This window comes from Schistocerca gregaria, chromosome X (genome assembly GCF_023897955.1).
Source record: "Schistocerca gregaria isolate iqSchGreg1 chromosome X, iqSchGreg1.2, whole genome shotgun sequence".
In the NCBI taxonomy this organism is placed as follows: Eukaryota; Metazoa; Arthropoda; class Insecta; order Orthoptera; family Acrididae; genus Schistocerca; species Schistocerca gregaria.
Window position 1 is genome coordinate 524,109,288 of NC_064931.1, and position 19,827 is coordinate 524,129,114.

General features: G+C 41.1%; 1 protein-coding gene across 4 annotated transcripts in view; it reads right to left on the minus strand.

Annotated features, from left to right (window-relative positions):
* The window catches only part of LOC126297669 (ras-related protein Rap1), a 58,075-nt gene that overhangs the window by 24,419 nt on the left and 13,829 nt on the right, over positions 1 to 19,827 (minus strand). For 3 of the 4 annotated variants that reach the window (XM_049988772.1, XM_049988770.1, XM_049988769.1), the window contains one exon: positions 6,531 to 6,740. In XM_049988772.1, the coding sequence (XP_049844729.1) occupies positions 6,531 to 6,713 (183 nt within the window). In that variant the 5' untranslated portion in view covers positions 6,714 to 6,740. Of the gene's footprint in view, positions 1 to 6,530; positions 6,741 to 11,193; positions 11,528 to 19,827 lie in introns of those variants that run through there. The other variant, XM_049988771.1, reaches the window with a different exon arrangement.

Consider the following 19,827-nt stretch of genomic DNA (forward strand, 5'->3'; position numbering starts at 1 on the left):
GCCCTCAGTCTTTTTGTATGTTCATCAAATGTCTCTAAGAACACTATAATGTGATCTAAATAACAAAGACACAATGTCCACTTCAGGTGCCTTAGAAGATTATCCATCATCCATTCAGAAGTTGCTGGCGCATTATACAAACTGAACAGCATTACCTTAAACTCGTACAGGCCCTCTGGGGTGATGAATGCAGTTATCTCACGATCAGCCTCATCTACTTCGATTTGCCAGTATCACGAGTACATGTTCATGGTTGTGGAAAACTTAGCCCCCTTCCGACAATCTAGTGTACCGTCAATTTGTGGAAGAGGGTAAACATCCTTTTTAGTTATCTTATTAAGCTTCCTGTAATCAAGACAAAAGTGCCAACTACCATCCTTCTTGATGAGGACCAACGGTGATAACCACGGGATCTGCGAAGGCTGAATGATGCCATTCTTCTTCATTTTCTCTACCTCATCAAGAACTATTCGACGTTCCATTGCTGACATTTCAGAGAACTCTTAAAGAATGGCAAGTAGCTGCTTCTGTTGTTCCTTAGTGAGATCTGGTGATAGTTGAGCTAGAAGATCTTGTCTCGCAGTGGTAGTGCTAATTTTGGCCACAGATTTGGCACGGGCAGTTTCTACGATGGTCAGCTGTTTTTCAATTAACAGCTCAGCGTTTGCTATGTACATGTGTCTTGGAAAGGATCTGCAGTCCTTGGCGACAGTTAACTATCCACAATTCATCGAATCCGTTCTTAAATGAGACGTCAGAGGCTGGGATGACTAAGTTATTCTTCAGTGGTATGCTTCTCTTACATTCCACTACAATATCCATGAGTTGATGCATGGCATGACACGTGACAGTTACCTTTCTAGCATTGACTGCAGGAATGATCACTTCATCCAGCACATATAGTCTCCACACGCTCTGATGCGTATCTTCCTGTCCACAGTATCTCATCTCATCTAGCATAATCTTTGAGCAACCACAATCTATAATTGCCTGAGAAGCTTCCAAAAATTCCCATCCGAGAATGACGTCACAACTACACTCTTAAGACAATGAATTCTAAGGGCTGTGTATGGCCACTTATACCCACACGAAAGACATCGTCGTGTAGGTTTTACACATTTCCAATTAGTCACCTTCAGCAGAAATGTTTTGTTGTCGACTAATACGGTTTTCTGCAATTGGCGACATTACTTCTCCGAAATCACTGAATATGATGTTCCATAGTCCACAAGAGCTTGGGCTGGTCAGCCATCAATGAGGATATCAACTTTGTTTCCTATCATTTTTGTAGTGATCGACCGTGGAGGATTTTTCTCTTCGGCAACCTCACCTCCAAGGAAGGTTGGACCCTTCAGTTTTCCAGGTTGCAGCAGCTAGGTGATCAGCTGGGGCTTCTAAACAGCAAATGGGGACCTTGATCAGCGTGTTGAGGAGCATCCTCTCCGGTGGCGATGGTGACCTACGTCGCCCTGCACCCACATCATCTTGTTGGTCTTCGTTGTCCCGGAGTTGGCATCGGCTAAGAGTGGTCAGTTTTCTTCTGGTGCGGGCATCATCAAATATCCGCCACCTTTATCGACAATAGTGCACCACATACCTCCGTCGGCCACAGTGGAAACATACTGGTTGGTTATTCTGGGTCCTCCAGGTGTCAGTCTTCCTTGGTGCCCAAACAGGTTCCTCATGCGGCACTGCAGGAATGTACCTCCGCCTGGGTCTCGATGTTTTCATCGTTTTAAAGGGAAATGAAGGACGAGAGATTCAGTTCAATGTCTGTTCCACTTCCTCCCTTATGACCTCTTGAAGCGTCTGTTTTTTGCTCGCCGTGCAATGCAAGTACCTTCTGATTTCCCCTCTCACTATCTGATGATGAACACTTGTGAAATCAGTTGCTTCCTCCATCATAGACATCAATACAACGTTTGGAAGCTATTCAAACTTCTTGCTTGAAATTCTTTTCTGATGCATGGTCTCGATATACTGGCACCATTTTATGAAGTTGTCTGCTGTTGAAAGCTCCTTCAGGAGTACGGCTTGATGCATGCCCTCAGCAACACCCTTCACGAGATGTGCAACCTTATCTTCTGCTTTCATTATAGGATCCACTATTTTACACAGCTCCAAGACGTCTTGAATGCAGGATGCTGTAGTTTTCCCTGGACGCTGTGCCCTGCACTTTATCTTTAGCCTTGCACTTCTGTCGTCGTGTGTTGCCGAAATACTTCAACAACTTCCGCCTGGAATGCTTCCCGGCTTGTGAACTTCTCCTCGTTGTTCTCATACCATTGCTTGGCAGTTCCTTCTAAGTAGAAAAATACATTAGCCGAACACACAGTATCATCCCATTTGTTAAATTTGGCTATACGTTCATATATCTTCAGCCACTTGTTTGGATCTTGGCCATCGTCACCAGGGAACCCAGAAGAATGCCTCATGTGGTGGCACACAGTTGCTGTTATCGTAAAGTCTTCTTCTGTCTCCGATAGATTGCGATCTGTCGAATATGGCTCCAACTCGGGTTTCTCGCCACATAAACAGCGGCTCTGTTGTGGCCTGATGGGAGCCACTGTGTCATCGATAATGTGCACTATCACAAGTTCCAACACCCAGCGTCTCCACCAGAATAATGTCACATGGAAGAAGGTGTAATTAGATGAATGATGGATATTAACTTCACTTAATGAAGGTTTATTCAGCACTTGCACATGAAAGAGCACAGAATGAACTGCCTCCGGCCAGAACACACACAGTATATATACAGCTACAGAACATTCCAGTAGAATGATTATTGACATTTGTGGATACTTCTAGAATGTACTTGAACCGAATATAGAAATTAAATTGTACAGTCCAGGTGAGTTTTGAACTCACGACCCTCCATGCAACAGTTTAGTATCATAACCACTACACCGCAGTGCTCCTCAGCTTCTTCTGCAACAATACTGATGTAGTCAGACTGCTTCAGATAACAATGAAATGGGACAGACCAGTCCTAACGTTTAAGGATGCCCTCACGAAGTTTGTTGTAGCAGAGCCTATAACGCAACAGACTGCTAACAATAAAACAAGTCTTAGAACAGAGAATAATTTGCAATTGCAGAATACCGCCAGTAACATTGAATGAACAACAAACAAACTTCCAACTTAACATGTTACAGAGGGTTTGTCATGCACTACAGATCAACATGATTCAATCACATGTATACTACCCAGAAGTAAACAGAACATCAAAAGGACACATCAATGCTAACAGAATATCTATGCCACTATGTGGGAATGATGCAGGAAAACTGAAATGATTGGATGCATTTAGCATTTTCACATATAACACCACATCGCATTCCTCAGCTAGATTTGCTCCATTTAAGTTATTTTTCAAGAGCAACATTCCTGGGATTCTACAGCAGGATATGGCCAAGGTACAATACAACTAGGATAATTAATGTACATAACACAACTAAAGAAAGGGATGTTTGTTTGTTTTTTCGGGTGCAAAAACAGCTAGGGTCACACACGCCCATAACAGAACTGCAGAGCACTACGACAAAGAAAGGAGTTAAAAATGACTACATGTGAATCTCAATTGATGGAAGAGAAGACCACTGAAAACAGGGACTTGGAGAAAGGTCTATGAAACATGCCACAGAGAAATGGAGGTCCTGAAACTAGAAAGGATATCCTTCACCATATTGCTATGACAGATAGAAAGTAAAACACTGTTGAGAGCCCACACATCTTTCACAGAAACGGCCGATAGCTGCTCAGACGGCAAACACAAACGAGAACGTAAAAAAAAAAAAGAAGAAGAAGAGAAGAAGAAGAAGAAGAAGAAGAAGAAGACATTCGATCACGAAATGGTGGACCATCTAAGGTTGAGCGGAATGAGCACAAAGTGCTGAACTCTGGTAGGGAACAGGGAAGAGGGATGCGCCCCATACTTGCGATCAAAGGAGTAATTGAAGGAGGCTGCTTAGGATGGGTGGCCGTGCATTGCAGGAGAAAGATGTGCCACAGGCATCAGATGGCAAGTTGTTTAATAATGAATGTGAAGTGCTTCCACACTTAACAAATGGCGATGGTTAAGAAGACAGTGCTCGAGACACAATCTAGTTAAAATGATCTTACAGCGAGATGACCTAGAGGAAGTCATCCGAGCCACTGGGAGGGGCTTAATGGGCCGGAGCTTGTTCCCATGAAGGGAGGACCAGAGGTGAATCCAAAGAGATACGATATGGTGACAGACAGCAACACCGAGATAGGACTGCAGCCTTGGCAGCAGCATCAGCGGCCTCATTTCCTGTCACACCAAATGTGACTAGGAACCCACATAAACATCACAGTGGTGCCATCAAGAGTGAGCAAGTGACAGCTTTCCTGGACCCGTTGCACTAAGGGATGGACAGTGTAGAGCACACAGAAGCTCTAAAGAACACACAGAGTCGAAGCAGATGACTCCATTGAAAACCCAGCATTACCAAATGTACTGTGTGTCATCACCAGGCAAAGAGCTCTGTCGTAAATACTGAGCAGTGTTCCAAAAGCTGATACTGAAAAAGGTCTGTGCCAATGATGAAGGCACACCTGACACCACGGTCAGTCTACACAAAGGTACTATCGTGAAGTTCCATCCAATGGTCGTGAAACTGAAGGCAATAGAGTGAGGCTGGAGTAGTGTACTTAGGAAGCGCATGAATGTCAAGGTGAACATGGGTCACCGCACAGAGCCGAGGTGGTGGAAGGTTCACATCCGCCGGGAAAGTAGCAGGCAGCATGAAATTAAGCTGCCAGAGTAAGAGCCAAAAGTGAACTCCAGAAGGAAATAGAGAATAGGGACACGCCCCATACCTGTGATCAAAGAAGTTGTCCAAGGATGAGGCATTGGGTGGGTGGCCATGCACTGCAGGAGAAAGGGATGTGCCACATGCATCAGCTGGCAAGTTGTTTTAATAAGGAATGTGAAGAGAGAAAAAAAAAATCTAATCAGGAGAAAGTATTACTACATGTTGAAAGTGTGGGAAAAGGGCAGTCAAGGAAATTAACAAAAGCACAAACGTGTTCTATTGACTCCAGGACCAAATGTTGTACTCCAATTAATGAATTAGTACTTCATAACATTACACGCAAACAGATTAAAGTGATTCATTTAACTTTACACACATGAGGTTGTGAAATTTGAAGGAGAGAAAAATTATCTTTAAACTGATTCCCTTAGTGATTTTTTTAAAATATTAGGTCTCAAAATTTAATTAATGAAACACATCCTATAATGAATGATATTACTTACAGACATATAAAGATAGCTTTTAAAGCTCATAATAACAAATTTTAAAAAATTGAAAATTACCAATGATAAAATCCCAGTATACTCGTGCAATATACTTTGACTAAAATATCCTGAAACCTGAAGTCCGTTTTTAGTTTCTGTTTAGCTATGAAGTCTAACCACGTATTTCACGACCGTTTCCTGTGAACATAAATCTTTGAGGAGTTGGCCAGAGCACAGTGGATGTATTTATCTTATTACTGGTGAGCATTTGTCGCTCACCCGATGAACTGTCGTCATTTTCAGTCTCTAAAGAAGTAATGTCACATTCATCTTCACTTTCCGAGTTGCTAAATTCAATGTCAAACTCAGGATCACCATAGCCATCCTTTTATGAAAGCACTGCATAAACAACAGTACAGGAGGGAGACAAAGCTGCCCACAGTAATGATGATACCTACAGGCAACCCCCTCAACCAATACACGACAGCCACGATCCAAATGTACTAGGCCTACCAGATGTTCTCTAGCGGCCAAACATCTACCTATCAGGGCTGGAAGAGATAAGCAGGATTTTATTTTTTCGAAGGACTCTTCTTAAAGTGTCTGAGTATACTTGGGATTTTGAGCTGGTGTCAAAACAAAACAAATGAGAACTCTATATTAACATTCAGGGGCTGAAGAGGGATTTATGTACACAAACTCTAAAGGTGCAAGTGAGGCAACATTGTGATCAGTCCTCTCAGACACACTGACCCCTGGTTAATTTGCCACCATCAGCCTAACACTGCCATTAGTAGCAAGCAAAAGAGGTATACAGTAGACGCTGTAAGAGTTAGAAAATGTCATGGTTACGTAGGAGTAGCACAAAAACAGAGATCCAGTTAGAAAATGCGCATTTCTGTGTTAGTGATGACAGGAAAGGAAGTGTTGTGACCATGTGCTTGTGAACTGTGATCCAGCCCAAGGAAAAATCTCAAAAGGGGTGCACCGTGTAAGCAAACTTTTTCCTAACCCCGGAGCTTCATCACCAGATTCACAGATGAAGATTTAATTACTTACTGTACCTATTTATGTTACAGGGATATATTGATTGTAACAATAGAGAAACATATGTATGTATATTTAAATGTAAAAAGAACGGGCAAACTCCTCTACTTAAATATGTGTAAGTACACACTAATGTGACTTACGAGAAAGGGAAGTCAAATTAGCATCTTAAGATTCGAGGGCAACAACTTCAAACAAAGTAACAAACAGTACCTACCGTTCCTGCTGTATCAAGTATTTCTAGCATACACTGTTGTCCATCCACTTCCACTTGCTTTCTGTAACTGTCTTCTATTGTTGGATCATATTTTTCTACAAAAATACCTTGAACAAACTGCACTGTTAGTGCTGACTTTCCTACACCACCACTTCCCAGGACTACAATTTTATATTCACGCATGTTTTATGTTGTAGTCCTTCAGTCAGCCTGTGAAGAAAAGAGAAGAACAGTTTTGTAAAAATTAAAGAAACATGTCCAAAATATTTCACAAAACCATGAAAACAACCGTAGTTTTAACCATCTTTCTAAACTATTAAAAGATTTGACAAGACTATATAGGAAAACTAAAATAAAACACAGAAATGATGCCCCAAGCTTTAATTTGAACATTATGCCATGGCTACATATCATCACCAGGACTTTCTGACACACAGTGGTGTGTGTTCTTTGTGCCTGTGAATGCAGACAAGGTTAAGCAGATTTCATCTCGAGAAATGAAAAACCTAAGATCTGAATGTCCAAACACTATCCAGATACTACCAACCATGTGAATATTGGTCTGGAAACTGTCAGATAACATAAAACATGTGACGATAAAGAGGCAAGCTTTTTTGACATCACGACCTTTCACATCCCACTTGCAAATCCAACCAGCCCTGCACATTAACCCAACTATTTTTCAGGCTATCTTTCATACGAAAAATAGTTTTCTGGGTTTCAAACTAAATTCAGAAAATTTAGTAATTACTTTGGAATTTTACAACAATTTTATTACAAGCTCGCTCTCTCTCTCTCTCTCTCTCTCTCTCTCTCTCTCTCTCTCTCTCTCTCTCTCCCTCCCCCCCCCCAAAGAATCTTTGCTTTGGCTATGCATACAAACTTGGATGTTTAATAGGAGGGATAAAAAATAAAAAGGAACACTTGTATGTGACAGAGATGTCACTGGCCCTGCTAAGCATTCAAGAAAGTTTTGACAATAGAATTTCATTAGGCTACCATCATGGCTATTCTGACTGTTTAGTATGCCACACATTGTCATTGGGATCCTATTTGCTACATAGTTACATCTTACTGCTTGAATTTTAAGATTGCATTACTAATATCAGCGTCTATGTTTACAGATAAACAACCATTATTACTGCTTACATGTAAGTTACAGGTTCTTGATGGCCTATTACTTTAAAAACCAAGTTAACTAATTCACATCTCATTTATGAGGAGGCATGATTCAACAGCCTTGGAGCAATGCACCTATAAGCAGAACAATTTCCAGAGATGTTTCCAGAATGAGATTTTCACTCTGCAGCGGAGTGTGCGCTGATATGAAACTTCCTGGCAGATTAAAACTGTGTGCCCGACCGAGACTCGAACTTGGGACCTTTGCCTTTCGCGAGCAAGTGCTCTACCATCTGAGCTACCGACTCACGACTCACGCCCGGTACTCACAGCTTTACTTCTGCCAGTATCTCGTCTCCTACCTTCCAAACTTTACAGAAGCTCTTCTGCGAACACTTCTGTAAAGTTTGGAAGGTAGGAGACGAGATACTGGCAGAAGTAAAGCTGTGAGTACAGGGCGTGAGTCGTGCTTCGGTAGCTCAGATGGTAGAGCACTTGCCCGCAAAAGGCAAAGGTCCCAAGTTCGAGTCTCGGTCGGGCACACAGTTTTAATCTGCCAGGAAGTTTCAATTTCCAGAGAGGTGGTTACCGAATCATGTTACAGTTTGAACATGACCAAATGTTTAGTTTGAGGGCACTGTGTTACAATGACAACCCCAGGACCAGCACACGACCCATAGCACAGGAACTAAATACTCCTTGCTGATATGTGGAACATCCTGCATGACATAGGCACACATCCACTGAAGTATCAAGAGGTGCAATATGTATGAACCGATGACTTTCCCCACTGCATAGAATTCTGCAACTGGTTATCTATACCAAATTGTAAACATCCCCGACTTCCAGACGTAAGTTTTGTTTATTTACAATCCATGACTGAAGGAATATACAACAGCCATGTCTGGAAATCGGAAAATCCCAAGGCAACTCATGTGTTCCATCATCATATATTTACCATAAATGCATTTGTTGGTACTGTTTACGACCATCTTAATGTGCCATATCTTTTGCCTAACACACTTGGTGGATGAAATAATCATATGTTTCTCTGTGAAGTACTACCAGGAATGTTGGAGAATGTTCCACTAGCAGTCAGGCATTTATTATGGTGCCAGTCCCATCACATTTTGCCATTTATGTAAGCACTAAAATCTTAGCCACACTGCACTATCAACTGCGGGCACTAACCCATTCTGGCTCATGGTATGTTAGAAAAGTGGTACTGTACCAGAAACTGAGAAATTTGGTGTCTCAAGGATGTCAACAACACTGCCAAATTCCAAAGTAATTGTATGAGTACACCATGTTAACAACATGCAGCAGAAGAGTTAACCACCAGTTAGACTGCACTATCAAGTTACTTTTCAAGGAATATATTACCAGCAACCGCTTTTTAGTGAATTTATAACTCTTCAGTCTGAACATCACAAAACATTAACAGGCATAGACCTGCAAACATGTCAGATGACTTGTGAAGCACACGAAAAGACAAATCTGAGGAGTAGTGAATAAATTCAGAAAACACACACACACACACACACACACACACACACACACACACACACACACACACACACACACACAGAAGCTTTTCATTTTGCCTACTAGTTCCATTAGTTGGTTTCTGACAGGAAATTCTGGATGGAACAAATTATTCTAATTTCTATGAAAGGAACATGTATATGTTAAGGTAGTCAAGAAATTCAACTAGATTTATCAACCCAAATAGTTTTGTCTTTACACTGGTTTCACACCAATTTTATTATACTTAGTTTAATTTGTGTTCTGTATTTATCTCCACAGCCCTCCTCCCCCTATCAAACCCATAGGCACTTAAAATTTGTTTGCACTTCTGAATGTTTTCCTGATTAAAGTCCATTTTGATCTGACACACATGAAATCAATGTTTTTTATTAATTTTATATAAAATGGTTAGTATTTTTCCATGCACATTGTTGGCTGTTTTAACCACAGCCAGTGCTCAGCATTCAGAATTAAAAGGAATAGTACTGATTTACTGGTTCACCAGCAGATTCAGGCATTATTTGCAGCAGCAGTTTTATGCAGCATGTGTAGCAGTCTGTACACTTACAACATTTTACTTCCAGGTAGAAGTGTACACACAGTAGCGAACACTGGCAGTTCCCCTGTTGTTAAGTGCCTTCCTCCCTCTAGCGTACCTATTTGTCAACCTTCAGCTCTTTCAATTTATTGTTCTTGCCACACCATGAGCAGTTATCAAAACAGCTGAGAAAAATCTGAGGCGCAATTCACAGTGTACTTGGCTCATGTACAGCTGAACCACATTTGAAACTGGTAGTGTTATTGGTTGATTGGTTTAACTGGAGGAGGAGATCAAACAGTGAGGTCATCACTCTCATATGCATTCATTGTCTGTTCAAATTTCCGAGGATTTCATCAATGCACGGGAGTCAAGATCTAGTGCTGTACCTGAACTCAATCTGAATTCATCAAAGCAAAATTTTCGTCACTGCGAGATTGTCAATGTTAAGAATAATAGCCATTGTAACTATCAACTCCCTATGTACTTATTTCTCAATCCTGTTTACCTCTTATACTCCAACTATTTCTCCTTCAGTTATGATATTAGGATCAACGTCAAATGTTGGCATGCCTTCACTATAATTTAAGACATTGAGCAATTCTATTTGAATGTAAAATTATTCCACCCCCCCCCCCCCCCTTCCAATGGTCACTATCTTCATCACGGATGGCAGTTAACTGTTTAAATTTTAACTACAAGTAAACATGTTCCCCCCTGGGCATTTCTTGGAATACTTTCAGTTCCTGAGACTCTGAACCATACTCTAATATTAGTAATTACCAAAGACTCATTTACTCTGATGGAGAGAGTACTGATTAGTATGTCTTGTCCTATTCTACCAAACAACTACATAAATACATGTCAAGCCATGTACATGGTCACACAGTACATGTGAGGTGCACTATAAATTGTTCACTAACTATTTATGTCGGAATAGTACCTCCCTGTCAGGTTATAACCCACCCCTCCCCCCACCAACCTGTTTGCCGTGTGAGTAGTTAAGCTGAGATTCACATCTCCCGAGGTTAGGGGGACACCAAATATTATGCCCAATGAAGCATACCCAGGGCCATTTCTGGCTGAGTGCTGTAAGATAGTTCCTACCTGAACAGTCACAAAAACCACTGTGACTTGCATATTTATTTGTCATAATACAACCTTAAGTTCACAAAGAAGGTGGTGGTGGAAATGCACTATTTGATGATAAACTATTATCTCAAACAAGTCACAGCACTCAAAAAACTGAATTAGAGGTGCTAGCTGTTTACTGTAAATTTATAATCTTGTTATAGATTTTCCCAGGAAATTATAACTGGGATAAAATGATTTGTGATATTGTTAATGTTCCGAATATTCTTAATATGTAAAATAACTTAACAGTGGTAACACAGTAACGTTTCACTGTATATGGTACAATGACCCAATATAAGGGAAAAATACATCGCTTGAAAAATTTAGGTTTGGCCTAAAAATTACCTTCTCAATTTTTCTCGCAAAAATAATGCGCTTTCGCGTATTGTTTCGAAGATATTTGTGACATAAGGCGTTTACACACTGCAAGTGCGCGGCTAAAACGCAAGATTATAGCCGTGGTTATCGGTTATGCGGTCGACACACTTCCTCCGTATCTCGGACCATCGTGTCACACTGGAAGTAGGCTTCATGCCTTGTGACGCCACGAGCCGAAACTAAGCGTCTCTATTAAAATCAAAGATACTGGTCACAACTAATGTTTATTTGCCGCACACATAACAATAACTCTCTAAAATAGCTGGCGCGAATTTGCGAACCAAAATTCAAGTTCAAAGACCTGACAGTCTGCTATACAACAGCTCCAAGTGCTAACAGAAAAATCGGGTTGGCTTTGTAAATAGTCGATATAACAAAACGAGCACAAATAAAACTTCACAAAAAAGGAATTGAAGGCAGTTAAAGAGTTTTTAGCCCTTTTATCTTTATTTGAAACGTTTGTTTTTCATTTACTTCTTTTGACACAGCAAGTCACGATAAGGTGGCAACGGCCACGGAAATTACGGCGCAAATTGTAGAGGCGGTAGTTGCAGTTTCTTACCATACGTTTACACGGTACAGGGAGACGAAATACGAATGTAAGAAATCTCTTTCCGTTGTGTTGACATCTTATAACCAAATCAATTTTGGGAGTCCGAGCGAATAAAAGTTTTCCGAGCATCGGTTGTTATACAAGATTAGTGTCTGTAAATCGCTTGCAAATAAACGCGTACGCAACACTAATTGTTTGATTAAGTTGTGATAATACGACCTAAAACTAACTATCAACATGTTTCGATTTACTCAACACGGTTAAATATTATAAGAACAGTCGAAATTTGACAGGAAGAATTCCATGTGGATGTTTTATGATTCTAGTGGTGTATCCTCAATGAAAGACAATTAAGAGTCCTATTGACACCACTTAATGTACGAGAAATTAGACCCACCTAGATCTCGCGCGCAGTGGACAGAAATGCGAAGTGCTTTATTTTGAAACATGGTACTCAAATTTTTTGGTGACCTGAATTGGAGAGAAAACTTCCGAAGGATTACAGACAGGGCCACACTGAACGGAACGGAAAGTCAAGACATTCACCATCGATTTCAAATGGCGGAACACGACGTTAACGCCTGGCGACATCAGCAGTTTTGTTGCTCTACTCTGGCCGTGCCCATTCCTGTTTTAGTAGTGAATTTCGTGTTTTCTACCTTATTTTGTTTCCTCAACACAAACTCTTCTACCTGATTTTCTTTGTTTGCGCAAGGCATCTCAATTGTTTCACTGACCTTTATCCTGCGCCTTTTTCCACAAGAGACCACATCAGGAGGCGAAATATAATTTACGTGTTACAGCGCCAGGACAAAGAAAAATCCTATACTCTGCATAAACAACGAATAAAAAATCTTAAAAACCTATTGTTAATCATGAAAATAACAGTTTTCCAGTACTTTTATCTCCTCCTATATTCAGCCTTTATGGAACACCCTTAACTGTACACTAAATCAACACCGCTCTGGGATGTTCAGTGTTACTACTTCATCTCACCCTATATCACTTCTTCCACATCACTCAACATTTTAAGAAGCTAGTTATAACCTGACAATCACAACCCAACTGCAGTAAAGCATTTACTTGAAGGGAAAATCGATTGTGGGACTGGAAATCTAGCAGCTACATCCTTATTTCCAGAATCAATACTGAAGCTATTACATGACCAACCAGAAGTGATGAGAGCAAATAGATCTATGGGAAAGTGATCGAGTAAATGTAGTATTATAAAGCCAAGGGCACTTCAAATTACTTGTACCAAATTATAAGGGAGCAGAAATAAACCCATTGGGGCATCAGCATAACCCAAGCACCATCCAGGAGTCACACAGTTCATTTATTTCTTCTACAACAATGCATATACATTAAGTGCTTTTCTTGCTCTGTTTACCCAGTTGCACCAACAGACCTGTTTCCAACAAAATATTTAGTTGGCAACTGTTTCCTCACTGACTACCTTAAATTTAAGCCAGTGTTATTATCGGCTTTTTTATAATAAAATACTGTACTTGCATTGTGTCAACCATCCGATTAAAATATGCTGATCTAGCCACATACATGCCTTTTAAAAGTTGCACACAACATAATCTTTATGTATTACAGAACACCACTTTCACAAACTTCCCTAAGAAAAGAAAGAAGACAATGAGTAAGTCTGCATCAACTACATATAATTTATGTAAACATAAGGGGGTCAGTTTCCTTACTATATGTCAACAATAAAACTAAAATGGGAACTTTGAAGTGTCTCATTTGGTAATAGACTAAATCTTCGTAATAAACTTATGTTACATCACCCACAGAAGCTATACTCTGAAAACATTTCACATGTCTAACCTGAGCACAAATCGTGTAATGAGCCAGGTCATGTTTAACAGTATTTTCCAGCAATAAATTTTCTTTAATGTGATTTATTGCTTTACAGATTCCGCATTTGGCACAATGGCATTCCGCATGCAAATTTTGTTTCTGTTAACACTATACTATCTTTGCAGAGCATAAAGTATGATTCTCTCTCTAATGACACTGAAGGGCTAAATAATTTATTTTAAAAATGTATAGTTATTCCCACTGTTTTCACATGTAATTACTCTGCTTCCAAGTTTTTGCTTATGAAAGAAAAGCTACATGGATAAAAAAAATGTAGAGAAAAAAAAAGACAGTGAAGCATAACTATGTACAGCAATATTGTTGCACAACCAATTATGCTCACGACATTAAATTGTATTTTTATTTTCAACTACACACACACACACACACACACACACACACACACACACACACACACACACACACACACACACAGAGAGAGAGAGAGAGAGAGAGAGAGAGAGAGAGAGAGAGAGAGAGAGATTAAAATTGGGGAACTGTATCACTCTTGAACTTTACAGAAGCTCTCCTGCGAAACTTGCAGAACTAACACTCCTGAAAGAAAGGATACTGCGGAGACATGGCTTAGCCACAGCCTGGGGGATGTTTCCAGAATGAGTGTGCGCACACTCCGCTGCAGAGTGGAAATCTCATTCTGGAAACATCCCCCAGGCTGTGGCTAAGCCATGTCTCCGCAATATCCTTTCTTTCAGGAGTGCTAGTTCTGCAAGTTTGGCAGGAGAGCTTCTGTAAAGTTTGGAAGGTAGGAGACGGATACTGGCAGAAGTAAAGCTGTGAGTACCGGGCGTGAGTCGTGCTTCGGTAGCTCATATGGTAGAGCACTTGCCCCGCGAAAGGCAAAGGTCCCGAGTTCGAGTCTCGGTCGGGCACACAGTTTTAATCTGCCAGGAAGTTTCATATCAGCGCACACTCCGCTGCAGAGTGAAAATCTCATTCTGTATCACTCTTACCTGCTAGAACATTAGTAACACACATTAACATACACTGATGTGACAAAAGTCTTAGAACAGCGATATGCACATACACAGATGGCAGTAGTACTGCGCATCGAAGATATGGAAGGGCAGTATATTGGTGGAGCTGTCATTTGTACTCAGCTGATCAAAGTGAAAAGGTGGCTACCATGATCATATCTGCACAATGGGAATTAAAAGACTTTGAACGTGGAATGGTAGTTGGAGCTAGATGCATGGGAGATTCCACTTCAGAAATCATAAGGAAGTTCAATACTCCAGACCCATTGTGTCCAGAGTGGGCAGAAATTACCGTATTTCACATATTACTCCTCACTGCATACAATGAACGTCCTGAACAACCAAGACCAGCAGCATTTGCATAGAGTTGCCACTGCTAACAGAAAAGCAAAACTGTGTGAAATAACCACAATAATGTGGTGAGTACAATGAACTTACTCGTTATGACAGTGCAGTGAAATTTGGCATTAATTAGCTATGGCAGCAGACAACCAACATGACTGCCTTCGGCAACAGTGTAACATCACCTGTAGCGCATCTCCTGGGCTCGCAACCATATTGGTTGGACCTTAGAAGGCTGTAAAACCACGACCTGGTCACACGAGTCTCAATTTCAGTTCTTAAGTGCTGATGGTACGCTTTGAGTGTGGTGCAGATCCCATGAAGGCACTGAGCAAGCTAGTGGTGGCTCGATTACGGTGTGGATCTTGTTTATATGGAATGGAGTGAGTCCTCTAGTCCAAATGAATCAATCAATCAATCATTGACTGAAAATGGTTATGTTTAACTACTTTGTGACCATTTGCAGCCATTCATGGACTTCCATGTTCTGAAACAACAATGGAATTTTTATGGATAACAATGTGCCATGTCACTGGGCACCAATTGTAAGAACATTCTCGACAATTCGAGCAAATGAATTTGCCACCCAGATCGCCCAACATGAATCCAATCAAGAATGAAATTTTCGCTCTGCAGCGGAGTGTGCCGCGACTTTGAAACTTCCTGGCAGATTAAAACTGTGTGCCAGACCGACATTCGAACTTGGGACCTTTGCCTTTTGCGGGCAAGTGCTCTACTAACTGAGCTACCCAAGCATGACTCTCAAACTGCCCGCACAATTTTACAATCGCCAGTACCTCGTCTCCCAACTTCCAAAATTCATAGAAGTTCTCCCGTGAAACTTGCAGGACTAGCACTACTGGAAGCAAGGAGCACTTGCCCGCGAAAGGCAAATGTCCCAAGTTCGAGTATCGGTCCGGCACACAGTTTTAATCTGCAAGGAAGTTTCATGAATCCAATCGAACATTTATGGGACTTAATCGAGAGGTCAGTTCATGCACAAAATCCTTCATCAGCAGCACTTCTCCTATTATAGACAGCTATAGAGGCAAAATGGCTCAATACTTCTGCAGGGGACTGAAAATGCTTCGCCGAGTCCATGCTGTGCTGAGTTGCCGCACTGTGCTTGGTAGAAGGAGATCAGACATGATATTAGAAGTACCCCATGAATTTTCACCTCAGTGTATTGTAAGCTTGTCTAATTATTATTGTTTCTTTCCGAGAATGATATCAGTCACTCGAGTGGAGACAACAGTAGTTACTCACCAAAAAGCACTGACAGTAGAAAGCACATTCCAAATATCAAAGCCTCTGATTCCACTGCAAAACCGCTTACTGAATGTGCAGGAGAATGGTGTGAGAAGCTACTTTGATTTCACAAGTTCCTCACTCTCATGCACAATAACTTCAATACTATATTGTTGCCACCTATGAAAGAATACAATAAGACGCCCCTATCAATGACTCATTGCTGATAATTTTACTCTTTCCACTCTTAACCCTATCATCATTTTGGTCAAAATTCCCTCGACTTCACAGCGCTCTGGTGGGTGGTTTGCAGGTCAAAAATCACCACGGTGTAGGAACATGCAGTGCATTTGACCTGCGGTCGTCGCAAGGTGGCGCTGGCAGCAGTCCACATATGCAGAGGTGTCTTTGTGCATGTCAGAGTGCGGTGCAGCTACTAAGTGTGCAGACATTTTCAGATGTGGTAATGGTGACTGTGTTGAAAATGGCTCAAAGAACACACATAGATGACGTTATGAGAGGGTAGAATACTACAGCGACTGGAGGCTAGTCAAACACAACAGGTCGTAGCACGGGTCCTCAAGGTGTCACAAAGTGTGATTTCAAGATTATGGCAACGACTCCAGCAGACAGGAAATATGTCCAGGCACTACAGCACAGGTTGTCCACAGCATACAAAACCAGAAGAAGACTAATGTCTCACCATCAGTGCCCGGAGACGGCCACGAAGTACTGCAGGTAGCCTTGCTCGGGGCCTTACCACAGCCACTGAACAGTTGTCTACAGACACATAGTCTATAGACGACTGAACAGGCATGGTTTATTCACCCGGAAACATGGAAGGTGCATGCCACTTACCCCTGGTCACAGGAGAGCCTGTAAAGCCTGGTGTCAAGAACACAGTACATGGTCATTGGAACAGTGGTCCCAGCTATAGTCTTAACAGTGACTCGCCAGGTTTTCATTTGGCATGAACCAGGAACCAGATACCAACCCCTTAATATCCTTGAAAGATACTTGTATGGAGGTTGTGGTTTGATGGTGTTGGGTGGGATTACGATTGGTGCACGTACATCACTGCATGTCTTTGACAGAGTAACTGCAACAGGTCAGGTGTATCGGGATATCATTTTGCACCAATATGTCCACCTTCTCAGGGGTGCAGTGGCTCCCCACCTTCCTTCACATGGATGATAATGCACAGCCCCACCGAGTTGTCATCGTGGAAGAGTACCTTGAAACAGAAGATATCAGGCGAATGAAGTGGCCTGCCTGTTCTCCAGACCTAAACCTCAACAAGCACGTCTGGGATGCTCTCAGTCAACATATCACTACATGTCTTCACACCCCTACGACACTTCAGGAGCTCCGACAGGCACTGGTGCAAGAATGGGAGGCTATACCCCAGCAGCTGCTCGACCACCTGATCCAGAGTACGCCAACCCATTGTGTGACCTGTGTACATGTGCACGGTGATCATATCCCATTTTGATGTCGGGGTACATGCGCAGGAAAGTGTCGTTTGTAGCGCATGTGTTTTGGGACTGTTTTCTTAACTTATCACCAATACCGTGGATTTGCAGATCTATGTCTTGTGTGTTCCCTATGTGCCCATGCTATTAGCGCCAGTTTTGCGTAGTGCCACATAGCATGGCACCACATTCTGCAATTACCCTTATTTTATGAGCATGAGAGTATTATTGCCACATTGCTCCACATCAGGTTCTTTGCAACTTGACTGCTTCAACAGTTTTCTTAGCACTGATGCGATATTTTTACAGACATCTATGCTGCTGTTAACAGTCTACCAACAAAGAGGCATTAAAAGTCTTGTAATAGGCAAGTAAAATTATTGAAACCAACAACATATCCCCCTCTGCATCTTTTACTATGGGCATCAGTTTTATCTGTGCTTTATAATTTTATGTGGGGAGTCAAACCACCTGAAATGGCTTAATGTAACTATCAGTGGTGGTTGTTTTCAGTGCTTATACTTCCATTACATCTGTGCAAAATAACAATACATATTCTTAAGTAGTTGGTTGTTCCAACCATTTGTGCTAGCTTTTGGCTGCTAGTCTTTCTCAGAAATGAACACCCATTCCTCAACATGTAATTTAGTCCTTATGTGGCGAAGAAAGGATATGACTACAAAAATAAACACCAGGAACAGCAGAATTATTTTGTAGACTTCAACCAAACATTAGGTGGACTGAGCAGACTTTCCTTGATATAGTTTGATACTTATATCACAATGTTACCAATGCAAAGCCAGTCTTTTGACACACACTGTTTGATCAAGTCTTCATGACGTGATGTCTTCAGCTTCAGCTTCAATAGTCTTAAATCTCTATCTCCACCGGCGTATAGGACACACAGAACATCAGTAAAAACCAAAGCTGTTGTCCAGAGTACTGCCAATGCTAATCACAGATTTTGTTTTGCTTTATTAGAACAGTGGCTAATATACATGGCCATGTTCTAGTAAGCCTCTTAGGCTCTATTTGCATTCAGAAGGTTTAGACTTTCAAGCACTAGGTCTTTTCTTCAATTAAAAAACATGTAGCAAAACCTTAAGTCTTACTGTTTTGCAATACTGAACATGTCCTATAGCTGTTACAGAATTTTAACAGGGCCTAAACAAAGTACTCTTCTCTGAATCCTTTGTAAGGGTAGACAGGTACTGACCAGTAGCCACCCCGAGCCACTGGGAACTTCTATTTGCTGATTTGCTTGGTTCACTTTTCGTTCCACAAGTAACTACAGAAAACTAGTCCATGGGCCTGGATTTCACACATTTTCTCACAATAATGGGTCCCTGTAAATAAGTTATTGCCCATAAAAACTGTCAGAATAATAATATCAATCAGAAAGACACTTTATAGGATTCACTGCTGCTTCTGAACACATTTGACTATCTATAGATACTAACAGTTCCTGTAGCAAGAGCCTGCACATACATCCCCCAATATACAGCCCATCTTAAATGTGATGGTCATATGAATGCACAGACAAGAGAGACAAACAGTAAGTCACGAAAACCTACCTGACTGATCACTTACATAATAAATGGCAAAGCCAACAGCTAAAATTACGGATCAATGATTCAATTATCAGTGACAAAAATGTTTACGAAACAGTAGCAGACAATTTGAATAAAACAACCAGCATGGATTCAGAAAATATTGTTCTTATTGGAGACAAGTAGCATTATTCACACGACACAATGAGTTATCTAGAAAATTACTAAAGCTGACTCCATTTTCCCCAAAGGCTTTTGACATTGTCCTCACTATAAGCTTCTTATAAAATTGTGTGCCATTAGAGTACCATCCCAGCTGTTTGATTAGATTCAAGCTTTCTTGTCAGAAATTTAGAATTTCGTAGTAACTAACAGGAAGTTGTTTAAGACTGAAGTGAAACAAGGGGTTCCCAATGAAATTTCATAGTCCCTCTACTCTTCTTTGGCCCTACAAACAATTTTGGAGACTTGAGAGGACACTTCGTTGATGGTCTAGTAAAGTCATCAGAAGATCAAAATGAACTGCATAATGATTTAGACACGATTTCTGTACGGTGCACTAAGTGGTAATT